General features: G+C 39.9%; 1 protein-coding gene across 1 annotated transcript in view; it reads right to left on the minus strand.

Moving 5' to 3' along the window:
* MFSD14A (major facilitator superfamily domain containing 14A) overlaps positions 1-12,525 on the minus strand; it is a 39,442-nt gene that overhangs the window by 10,423 nt on the left and 16,494 nt on the right. The window contains exons 3-8 of the mRNA XM_040626992.1: positions 8,329-8,391; positions 7,422-7,549; positions 5,615-5,729; positions 2,214-2,432; positions 1,815-1,928; positions 1,026-1,097 (exon numbers count right to left, since the gene is read on the minus strand). Of these exons, the coding sequence (XP_040482926.1) occupies positions 1,026-1,097; positions 1,815-1,928; positions 2,214-2,432; positions 5,615-5,729; positions 7,422-7,549; positions 8,329-8,391 (711 nt within the window). The remainder of the gene's footprint in view (positions 1-1,025; positions 1,098-1,814; positions 1,929-2,213; positions 2,433-5,614; positions 5,730-7,421; positions 7,550-8,328; positions 8,392-12,525) is intronic.

A 12,525-nucleotide genomic window follows, 5' to 3' on the forward strand; every position in this document is an offset into this window, starting at 1 on the left:
AAATACTGCCTTGAGAAAATTCTGGTCACTGGAATATACTACCTGATCATGGAACAGAGAATTGAGGGAAAGATGAAATATCTCCTAAGAAAATCCAAATTCCTGGGTTAATATCTTATTCATCAAACAACCGCTGGCTACCAACTGGGTTTCTAGGGTAAATAGTTCATGTCATTCCTCTGCTCAAAACCCTCTAATGGCTTCCTACCTTCCTGTCAAGTCTCAGGATAACCTGTGAGGCCCCAGACGACCTGGCGGTCCCCCTCCACTTCTCCAACTTCATTTCTTGCCGGTCTCTCCCTCGCTCGCTCCACCAGTTTCTCACACATGCCAGCTACAGTCCCTCCTCAGAGTTTTACTTCTGTTCCTGCTGCTTAGAATCCTCCTCTTCCAGATCTTCCCATGGCTTGCTCTTCATCCCTTCAGGTTTCTGCTCAAATGTCACCTGGATCAGCTAGGCCTTCCCAACCCTCCCAGGTAAAACACCACCCAGCCCCCAGTCCCTCTGGATCCCCAGCACCAATTTTCTTTATTGTTTTCTTTACACCTAATACGTTTACACGGACAGATTTATGTCTTACCCCGCAAGATGCAAACTCTACAACAGCAGGGATTTAGTTAAGTTCCCTGCTTCCTCCCCCAGGGCCAGACAAATGGCGGTATTCAATAAATATGTAAGGATTAATATAAAATTTTAAGTTAATGCAGGTGTACGCTCTAGTTTAAATCAATAAACTATCTTTCAGGTGTATACATTATATAATGCTTAATACGTGTCAGCCCCCCAGATCTCATCAAGACTTAGCAAGCACTTAACAAAACTGAATTTCTGAACCTACAAACCTCAGATTCCTGACACTGGTGACTCCACCAAGAAAATGTCACTTGAGTCTCACTTGAGGCCCCTTTTGGATGGTCAGCCAGGAGCAATGATCTACTTCCTCACTCTAACTAAAAAGAGACTCACCTAAAAAATAAAATAAGACAAAATAAAATACATTCAAAAAAAATAAAAGGAGACTCACCTGTGCAATAATGGACAGAATGCCAAGGACTGCTATAAATGCTGCAACACTTTCTGGTGAAAACTTCATTATCTAGAACGTTTCCAGAAAAAGAAACATTAATAAAGACAAAAGTACAACAAATACCATACTGATGCAACTACTTGCATATTAACATTAAACGGGCCAGAAAAAATATACAACTCATTTATAACCAAAGAATTCCTCAGAGGAAGAATCTGGCTTTCACTGAGAACCACAATTGTAACAACTCTTAACATACCAAAAATAACAGCTACTTAATTTAGATTTGGTAAATCTAAGTTCCTTAATTTAGATTTCATAAACTGGAGACAGCTATCGAGCACTCAGAATCCATTTTACAAATAAGTATTGCGCTGTTTTGTGCTTTTTACAGGTATTAGGAGAGGCGTGCTCCTGCTTGGTAAGATTAGTGTCAAGGAGGGAAAACGAATGTTCTCAGGACGGCTAGCTGCTGCACGGACACCCGCTCACATCACCGAGACGGGAGCAGGTGGATGGATTGCAAGCGTCCCATCCCTTCTACACGCAACACATAAGCTCAAGCCACAGACACGGACAGGACAGTCGCACCCTGCAGAAGCCGAAGTCTCAACAGATACGCGTACGGGGCACGAAGCACTCCCCACAGGAAGTGAAGGCTAGCAAGCCGTTTACAAAATAGGCATGTAAAAAGTCTCTGCTGTCACCGCTCTCAAGATTAGATATTTTTGTTATGAAGGCCCTAGACAATGGAAGAAAAGTCCCCCGTGGACGATAGGATTTTACCTGTCTGAGGTATAAAAAGAAGCTGGAGTACTGGCCCGCCTCCGGAAGGTAGGAGAGGAACACCGTAATGCAGATAAGCAGCACTATGGAATCCTGGCCCACTTTTTTTAAGGACTAGAATAAGAAAAAGACTGATATGAGGTTTTAGAGCCGAACACTGAGCCGCTCGTATAAATATGCAGTGTCATCTTCTGGCCGTGGACAGACAGACACTTGGCCGTCCTTTCAAAACGTCTTTCATCCTCCCCAAACTATTCTGAAAAGCATCTCAAAATATTTTTTAAAATCTGTCAGGATGTTTTCCCCAAGGAAACATCCACGACAAAATATGGATATTGCACTGAATCATCATACATTCACTTTTTTTGCCACAGAGAAGGAAAACCATGAACTTTTTACCGCAAACGGGTCAGCCTGCTCCCAGGAAATGGGTGCCCCCCACGACGCCGGCCGCATCTTCTCGGGCAAGGACTCCGGCACAGCCACGAGGATAAAACAAATATCCAGCAGCGCTATGGCTGTAGCCAGGACCACCACCAGGCTGTCCCCGTACACGCGGCCGAGGTAAGCTCCGATGGCCGGGCTGGTCACCAGGCTCGCGGCAAACGTTGCCGAAACCTGCAACAAGTCCAAGGGCACAGGAAGAGCTCAGTCCCGACGCGCCGACCGCTGCCCGCAGCAGCGCGGAACTCGGATTCGCGGCCGTCCTCCTGCCGCGCTCTCCCTTTCCGCCACCCTACCTGTGCCGCCTTCTCATCCGTTCCCTTGTAGGAAGAGAAAAGAATTCGATTCTTAACTAAAAAAACTGTGATGGCCTGAAAGAAGTCTAAGGAACAATGCTCTAGGGAAATGCACTGTCACTGTGATTTCCTCCCCAATATTAAAATCAAAATGGGATGCGTGTTTACCTTGATGCAGAGGGCTGACTGAAATGAAGCTTCAGACTCTGAGCTTCATCTGCCTCATCGGGGGGAGTGCAAGCGCCTGCACAAAAGTGAACTGGGGGTCTCTGTAGGGGCAGAGCTTGGAGGGGTGGGATCCCAGGTCGCTGGCACTGAGCCCATCTCTCACCACGTCTACGACTCTGAGGAAGGCCACACGCGTGCCTCTGGTGAAGATGCAGATTAAAGAGGACGCAGAGCAAGAACAACGAACCCAGACGCGTCGGCCCGTGAGACAGAACGGCCTGCGGATGCGCAGGCGCGACGGCAGGTCCCCGACAGAGGCCGCGCTCTGCGGAGGACAGTCGCACGTGAACGCTGTAGGGCCCGCGCTGACTGCTTCTGCGCCATTTTTGACTTTGGGAGGGAGGACTTAACTTCACAGGAGTGCTGCTTCTAGCTGTTTATTAGTAACTGCTCCGAAGAAGCAATTCAATTTCCGAAGGTCAATTATTTGACAAGCACATAACACTGCAGTAACTCGACGCGTCCCACTGTTGACCCAAATGTCCACCGGCCGGTAACCGATGGACAGGAGTACATGCCACACAGAGCAATGCTGCACCGAGGCACAAGAGAACTGCTGATGAATGGGTCAGCACGGATGAAAGGTTATGCCAAGTGCAGACACAAAAGACTTTGTGTTGTATTATTTCATTTATGTTAAACTTCTATTAAAAGCAAAACTACGGGGGCACCTGGATAGCTCAGCTGGTTAAATCCTCTGGCTCTTGGTTTGGGGTCAAGATCTCAGAGTTGTGAGACAGAGCCCCGCATCAGGCTCGTGCTCACTGTGGAGTCTGCTCGAGATTCTCTCTCTCCCTCTGCCCCTCACCCTGCTCACATGCTCAATAAACAAACAAAATCTTTAAAAAAAAAGGCAAAACTACACAGAAAGTACATTGGTGGTTGGTTGCCTGAGGTAAGGGCTGCAGTGGGAGGGGATGGATGACAGATGGCCTCTGCGCTGATGGAAATGTTCTAAAACTGGACTGTGGTGGTATTTTGTCAGGGCAGCTTTAGCACATTAAAGATTTTTATTTATTTATTTTAGAGAGAGAGAGGGAGCACACACCCATGCAAGTGGGGAGAGGGATAGAGGAGTAGGGAGAGGGAAGAGGGGGAGAATCTCAAGCAGACTCTACACTGAATGTGGAGCCCAACTGGGCTCGGGACTCGATCTCATGACCCTGAGATCGTGACTTGAGCAGAAACCAGGAGTTGGGCGCCTAACTGACCGAGGCACCCAGGCGCCCTGGGCAGCTTTAGCAAATGAAATGCAGTGGCCTGTGGGTTCAGAGGGGACGAAGGAGCAGTGCTTCTGGCTGCGAGGGTCTCAGGTATCTGAGGGTATTCACTGAGATCACGCACTCAAGGCAGTGAGCAAAGGTCCAATTCGAGTGTAGGTGTTTTGCGCCCTTTCCCTCCTCCATTCTGCCCATCCAGTGGCCTTTTTTTCTGGTTAGTCAGAAAGAGGACCACAACATAAAAAGGACCATAAAGAACACTTTCCCCCCGTTAGCTGCATCCGTATTATTTCTAGAATTACTTGTCATTTGCTAAAATATGCCTTTAATATATAAAGCCTCCAGGTTGAAAATTATTAATTTCAAGGATCTGGCTATGACAAAATAAAGTACTTTAACAAAAATAACCTGGATTGTGGTTACAGTTGCACAACTATATAAATTTACTAAAATTCATTGAACTATACACATAAAATGGATGAATTTTACAACATGTAAACTATATCTCTTTCAATAAAGCTGTTAAAAAAAATTCCTGGCCATCATCAACTTCGTATTTAATGTTCTAAGTTTACCACTGAAATCATTAGTTCTTTTTGTAGGTTTCTCACAATAGGTATTTCCCTTCAAAACTTCCCAATTCTATGATTCTTTGTGTCCTTTGAATCAAAGACAGTCTCTTGTAAAACTAAGATTCAGCCCGACACAATATTCAGACCTTATTTGTCAAAAGATGCTTATTCCGTATCTGCCGACACTCCTCAGTGTCCTTCTATCTCATGACGATCTGTACACTACCATGCCTGTGTTAGCTATTTTAGGCCTAGATTTGATAGACAAGAGATTACCCTGCCATCAAATACGTAATTCCCCAAAACAGTATTCAGAGGTTGGCAACCTGCCACCTCTGGGTCAAATCCAGCTAAGAATGGTTCTTGTCTTTTTAAAGAGATACACATACACAGAAACAGAATATGAGACTCTCTGTGGCCCACAAAGTCACAGAAATGTTTTGCTGATCCCTGATATTAGCCTATTGCATTTCACAGTAGCTGTTAAATATCAGTAATGTTTAAACTCATGACATTAAATAATTCCTTATTTTTAGTATTCTTTTTTTTTTCCGAAGATTTTATTTATTTGTCAGAGAAAGAGCGAGAAAGCAAGAGAACACAAGCAGTGGGGAGCAGTAGAGGGAGAGGGAGAAGCAGGCCCCCCCCTCAGCTGTGGGGCTTGATACGGGGCTCGATTCCAGGACCCCGAGATCATGACCTCAGCTAAGGCAGACGCTTAGCTGACTGAGCCACCCAGGCGTCCCAATTTTTGTATTCTTTATAAAGAAATTCTATTAGGTAAAAATATTCTATAATTTCAAATCTCACATATATGACTAATATTGAAAGAAAGTATCAAAACTCACATGGCTTTGTACTGAAAAAAACTTTTGATATAAGTCATCCATTACTTTAATGGATGACTTTATTATGAAATGTATTTTATGCAAAAAAATAAATTTTGTAATGCAAAGGCTTGCACTTGTTATATGAAATAATTAAAAAAAAAACACAAGGTATTTTCCCACAGATAAAAAGAACAGAATAAACACACATACCAGTCCATAAGCCATACTTCTTTCATGCTCTTGGGTTATATCTGCCACATATGCAAATACCACAGAGAAAGTCACTGCAAAAACCCCAGAAACAGAGATAACAGCAAAGTACCACCTAGAATCGAAAGACAATTGACAAGAAACAGTCAGCACAATTACCATTACACCTTAACCTTCCTTTATTTCTGTAAGTGAGTTACAGTAAGAATAGCTCATTTCAGTCAATGGCTTACTAAGACAGTTCATGGATTCTTCTATAAATCATAAGCCATAGATATAATGAAAATACTGTTAAAAGTGGCCCTTCAAAAGCAATTCAGTTACTATGCAGGAATACTTAAAATTAGATATAATATATCCAGGTCAATATTTTACCCAACTGTTGAGTTGTTAAATAGCTTTGTTGTTGGTTTTATTAAAAACAGCAACAAACTAAAGTCTATTATAATTGATCCATTACTATTTCCCACCACGGCACTACACAAAACACAAAATTCAGTGGGTGAAATGGAGAAACAAGTTACTCTGTATTTATTTTATGCCTCTATATAGAAACTAGATGCTTTTCCACAAGCTACATTAAGCTTTTCAAATCTGGCAAAACAAACAACTCAGTCTTCACATAGAAGAAAACCCGTGAGGCAGTACTCATAAATGAAATGGAGAACAGACAATTACTATGAAGAGTAAACAAAAGCTATTTTAAAAAGCAAACTACATTTCGGTATATATGATTTCAAAATAACTGGCTAGGAATAAGAAATTCCTATTGTAATGTTGAATATTTAGTTTTAAAAATCATGTGTAATCATAATGAACTATTAAAATACTCCACTAGGTCTTTATTGCTTACTAAATTTTTTCTAACACACTGCTTTTCACAGCAAATTTTTTTTCATCGCCTGGACTCCTCTGGTAAGATTTCGTTTGGGTGATTAGCATTCATCAAGGGTTTGGCCTTCAGAATTATACCTGTCTAACCTACAAGAGGAAGATCTTCCCTCTTATATACCCTTAGCCTTTCCAGATAGCCATGGAAATACAGCCCATCTATGATGCAGAATTAACTAACATTAATATGTGGTGGAGTAGAACATTAGGAGAATAAAGCTCCAACTAAACTGGGCTCCATTATCTTGAGAAAAATCATTCTCATTGTGAGCTTTTCCTCCCTTCCTCCTCAGTAAAAGAATCCTGATTTCAATTAGGGTGGCCATGAGCCCAGCATCTCATAACAAGGAGGAGCATGTGCCTGAAATCTGACCAGACAGAAGTAAGCAGAGCTTGGGTGAGAATCATGTAGTCTCTTTATAGGAAGGTGGTGTGCTCTTCTTAGCCACTCCTTCCATCTTGCTGCCTGAAGTGTGACACAAGCTGGAGCTCAGGCAGCCATGTTGGACTGTGGAGGTGCTCGCAGAGGATGGCAGAGCACAAAGACAGAAAAGGTCTGGTTCCCAGAACTGCCAAACCAGCTCTGGACTGTTCAACTGCTGACTTCTTTTATAGGCAGAAAGAAATAAGTTTCCTTCATGTTAAGCAACTATTATTTTGGGCTATGAAATCCAAAAGCAGGTTATAGCCAATAGTCTACACACTTCCTACAGTAGCATCCAGTTCTAAAATCATTGTGTACTATTACTTAGCCACTATATTTTTAAGGACGCTCTTTTCTGCGCCAAAGAATACTGGAAGAATAAAATTAAAACTTACGTAGGTAAGATGGCAAAAAGGTGAACGAAATAAACGACTATTCAGAAAACAATGAAGAGAATGATATTTAATTGTTATGATCTGATTATGCACATACCATGGGCTGATCTTCATCAAAGGAATTGGGGCACATGTGAAAAATACTGTTAGCAGCAAGAAGGATTTCCGACCCCAAACATCAGAAAGAGCACCAATAAGTGGGGCACTGAGGAAGGACAACAAACCCTAAAAAAAACGAAATGAAAAAAATGTATACAATCAATACCAATGAGCCAAAAAGAAATTATTCTGCTATCACAGAATTTTTTTTAAGTTTATTTCTAACCTAAGTATAATATCACCAAACTTTAGATAACTCATTTCTTGTCTATATAGAAACTTAAAACTTTCCCAAGATTGTCTAGAATCACCTGCAGGGCTCTGGTTACATGTTCATATGAAATGCTCTAATGAATTCTCAACCCCAATAATTTCACATTAGCAATTCTAGAAAGAATATCATGTTAATTAACTGTTTCTATATTCTTAGGGCAATTACTTATTTATAAACCTTGTTGGTAAAATGGAATCAAGAGAAGAGTATGTACAACAATCAAGACTTTACCATATAGTTTTATATTTATGTATTTTTTAAATAGTTCTTTTCTCTTCAATCTATATTCTTGTTGTTAGCTTATAAAACCATTCATATCTCTGAAATAAAAATGCCAACAAGTAAAACAGAGGGGAAATCTGTTATGATGTGGTTTATCATTATACATAGTTGGCTATATTTGAGTCAAATCAATTTAGATGACCAATGAAAGGAAATATATTTTTCTTTAATAAAAAAAGATATTTAAAAACTAGTTCATTTTTAAAGTGTGAAGTAAAAGCCCAAGATATACTCAAATTGTAAAAATTACAATGAATTCATCCATTAACTAACTAATAGACTGGCAGAGGTATACATGTGAAAGTGTATGTGCCTGTGTGTATGTGGGCAAATATATCACCGGTCCTACCTTTACTCCTTGAATTAAGCCATTCATCAGAAATGTATGTTTAGGAAAGGTTTCATGTAATACCTAAAGAAAAAATACAAAATAAAAATCTCATAGCACATTTTAGTCTCAGTAAAACTTCTTTGCATTTACATTTTAAAACATCCCTTCATATAATTTTTGTCTCCTATAAATTTTTGTATTTGTATGATGCTATGCATATGAGTAAATAATACCAAATATTTATTTTGCATTTACAATGTCACAAGGCACTAAATTGGGCACTTTACATATATTATTTTCTTTTATTCCGCTTATAATCCTATAAGAACAGTGTTATAGGCAGAGGATAAGTGTCTTATACATGATTACATAGTTAATATGTGGCAACTGAAATTGAACACAGGAAGTTGGGCTTGAAGATCCATGCTTTTAATCGCTATGTGGTGTCTTCCGTGCTTGCCACATATAACTGGCTTAGAACTCCTTTATAGACAGGTGTATGTATTATCTAAGAGGGGAGACTGGGAGAATAGGGAAATTTTAATTGCCAAAAAGCAAATCTAGAAAGACAGCACAAAGTAAGAAAAAAGAAATCCCCACCTATGAAAATTTGTTACCAGTTACTCTATTCTTTCTAAGACCTGGTCTCAAACCATATGGCATCAATTTGTTCAATGGGCAGCAAGTAAACCCCGTGGGTAGCCACTGGTTGAAAAAGCAACTGGAGGGAAAAGTCACTGAAAAAATAAGAAGGAGCAGCTACCATTTCTACAGCCTTTGTGTCAGAGGTTTTATGTACACTTTTTCTTTCACTCTAACTACATTATGGGCTAGATAAAATACCACTCTATAGACGAGGCAACCGAGTTCTTGCTTGACTTAAAAGCCACGGCTTCTTCCATTATACCACGCTGTTTCTCAATAAAAACAAGAGAGAATGGCAATATGGAGAATAAGAAAGTTGGGAAATCTCTTTAGGAAGAAAAACTATGCTGAATGTACGTTCTGATATCTTGTAAGAAAAACCTTTAGAGGGATTACAATGCTCCCTTTTCTTCAGTTACTTTTCTGCCCAAAACTAGAAATTTAACAAAAATTAACTCACATGTAAAAATAAAATATGAAATGTTTAGTCAAAGAAAATCATTAACGTGGGGGGAAAAATCACATATTTATGATATTCACTTATTTTGTCTCTATATGATATATATTCCGTATTTCCTCAACTGAAGGTGATTTTGATCTCCAGGGGTCATATGACAATGTCTGAATACAGTTTTGATGGTCCAGACTTGGATGGGGGAGCTACATCCAAGAGGCAGAGATCAGGGACGCTGTAAAACACCCTGTAAGACACAGGTCAGCCCCTCACGACAAATAATCGTCTGGCCCAAACTGTCAGTAGTGCTGAGGCTGGGAAAAGTGGGTTTTATAATAAAGACCCACGGATCTAAAGAAGTGATCTGTAAGCTTTCTGTAAAGAACCAGACAGCAGATATCTTTTTATAGCTTTGTAGGCTATACAGTCTCTGTCACAAGTATTCAACTCAACAAAAACAGCCACAGACTATATGTAAATGAACGGCCGTGGCTGTGTCCCAAATAAAACATTATTTATGAAAAACACGCTACCAACAGGATGTATAGGACTTGCCCTGGCCATAGTCTGCCAGCTCTCGCACTGAAGGAAAAGATTTGAACTCCTTAAAGTGGTATCTCAAAACCTTTTGCAACAAATCAAATCCAGTTTTCTTCTAGTAATTACTAAGGGCCAAATCTTCGTAGGCACAAAAAAATGTGTTACAAAGAATGAAGACCGTAACAAATGTCTACAAAAAGCTTTATGATACGCTAATGATTCACTTAGCCAAGCTACCTTACATTCCAACAATCCGCTCTCTTCACCGTTTTAAATATTCCCATGCTTTCCAATATTCACACTTTTATACAGGACATCCTCTCCATTTGGAATGTTTGCTCCCCTTATCTTCTCTCTCTAGCCAACCCCCAAATCTTCCAAATTGCTCCTCTGTCACCAAACCTTCCTGTCCAAAGCAATCAATTCCTCTTTTAGGGCCGACAGGAAGTGATTATAGCACTCAACAGTCACACAGGGTTTGTGGGATTTCTTTTATCACATACTGCGCTACTTGGCTCTAGTATTTTTCAGTTCTTTGTGTATTTAATATATATTTCCTTTCATTTATACTTCAGATTCTTATGAACAGGCACTCTATACACTATACCTTGCATTTAATATATCTTTGTCTTGATTAGTGCCTCATAGAATGCCTTCATTTAGTAACTATTCACCAAATGTTCATAATTACCTGATAATACTGCTTTCGAAGCGACTTAATATAACAAAACAATTATGCAATTTAGCTAATGTTACCTTTACAACCCCCAAAAGGAGTACAGTTAAATTAAGATAAGCAAACATTCCTGCTTGATTTTTTAACAAAATGTTAACACAGAGACAAATATAACAATACAAATGTAAAGATTTTTGATCTGTGAGGATCCTTTCAGCACTGGACTTTTAGAGCTGAATAGGAAAAGATGTAACATTTTCTAAGAAATTTTATAGGTCTTAAAATTTATGGAACTCTAAAAACTTTTAGAGGAAACAGTCCTTAAAATAGTAAATGCCTCAGGACTATCTCTGTAGCCATTTACATGTAAGAGATGCTGGAGAATTTGAGGGTCTGGCTCCATAACACAGACTGCATCTAAGCAGCCGCGACCATCAAACAGTGGCCTGGTTTTTCCAGAACCATAGCTCAAAAAAGTTAAGCCATTTCTCAGCATTACAGATCCTCAAACCTATTGTTATTAATTCCCTTTATTAATGTGTTAGTCAATCAATTATCACTGACTGAATACCCACTATGAACCAAACACATAGCTTCTCAAAGTGTTAGACTTCAGTCCTTAAGAAACATTTGGCAGTCTAAAATCCTTTGTAGTTAATGTAAAGCCCCTTGTTGGTGGAGACTGCACCATCCTCCCCTGGGCAGGCCCTCCACATTCAAATACAGCTTTTGTTCTTTCACTGTGTTCCAGGAGAACACAGGGTTCTGTAAGTTCTATGAGTTTAAAACTCAAAGACAACTGAAATCACATGAAATTTAAAAAAAGAATTCTTTAACTTCACATTGGTTTTGAAAACTAAGGCTAGGGGTGCCTGGGTGGCTCAGTAGGGTGGGCGTGCCTTCAGTTCAGGTCATGATCCTGGGGTCCTGGGATGAAGCCCCTGTGTCTGGCTCCCTACTCAGTGGGGAGTCTGCTTCTCCCTCTGCCCCTCCCCTGCCGTGCTGTGTCTCTCTCTCTCTCTCCCCCTAAATAAATAAATAAATAAATAAATAAATAAATAAAATCTTTTTAAAAAAAGAAAAGAAAAAAGAAAACTAAGGCTAATAAATCCCTAACATCATAATCCCACATATTATAATTAATACATCTTAACATTGGTTATCTGTTAAATGAATTAATTCAAAGAAAATCTTTGAAATTTATGATGCTGGTATGCCTGAGTGGCTCAGTCAGTTAAGTGTCTGCCTTCAACTGGGGGTCATGATCCCGGGGTCCTGGGATAGAGTCCCACATCACATGGGGCTCCTTGCTCAGCAGGGAGCCTGCTTCTCCCTCTGCCTGCCACTCCTCCTGTTTATGCGCTCTCTGACAAATAAATAAAAATCTTAAAAAAAAAAAAAGGAAGAAATTTAAAATGTAAAACTTTACAATTTTTGAGAGCTATGTATGGAGAGATACTGACTTAAAATACAAATAAACTAAATTATAACTTCATCCTCATTCTTCCTTTTTAAATAAATGTTAAGAGCTATGACTCTCTAGTTTATAATCCCTTTCAAAGCACATAAAACAGAAATAAAATGTTTAAAGTTAACTGACTTTTAGGAAGAGGGGTGAAGTGCTATGCTCCCATGTGCCTTCTTGTACCTTGAAATCCCCCTGCCCCGTGCCCCCAACACCAACACAGGGGTGGGGGAGTACAGGAGTTCAAAACGAAGAAGACTGCCAGAGTCAACAACAAAAATTTGAAAGCAAAATGCCACGAAGTGAGCAAAACTGTTTTAAACCCACACTGAATTAATATATTGGTTTTTAACTAGTGATACATACTAGATACATGAGAATCACTTCTAAAAAGTACACATCTGAGCCTCACCCTTGAAGATTCTGACTTCAGCA

The sequence above is a fragment of the Ursus maritimus genome, unplaced genomic scaffold (genome assembly GCF_017311325.1).
Source record: "Ursus maritimus isolate PB19 unplaced genomic scaffold, ASM1731132v1 scaffold_12, whole genome shotgun sequence".
Lineage (NCBI taxonomy): Eukaryota > Metazoa > Chordata > Mammalia > Carnivora > Ursidae > Ursus > Ursus maritimus.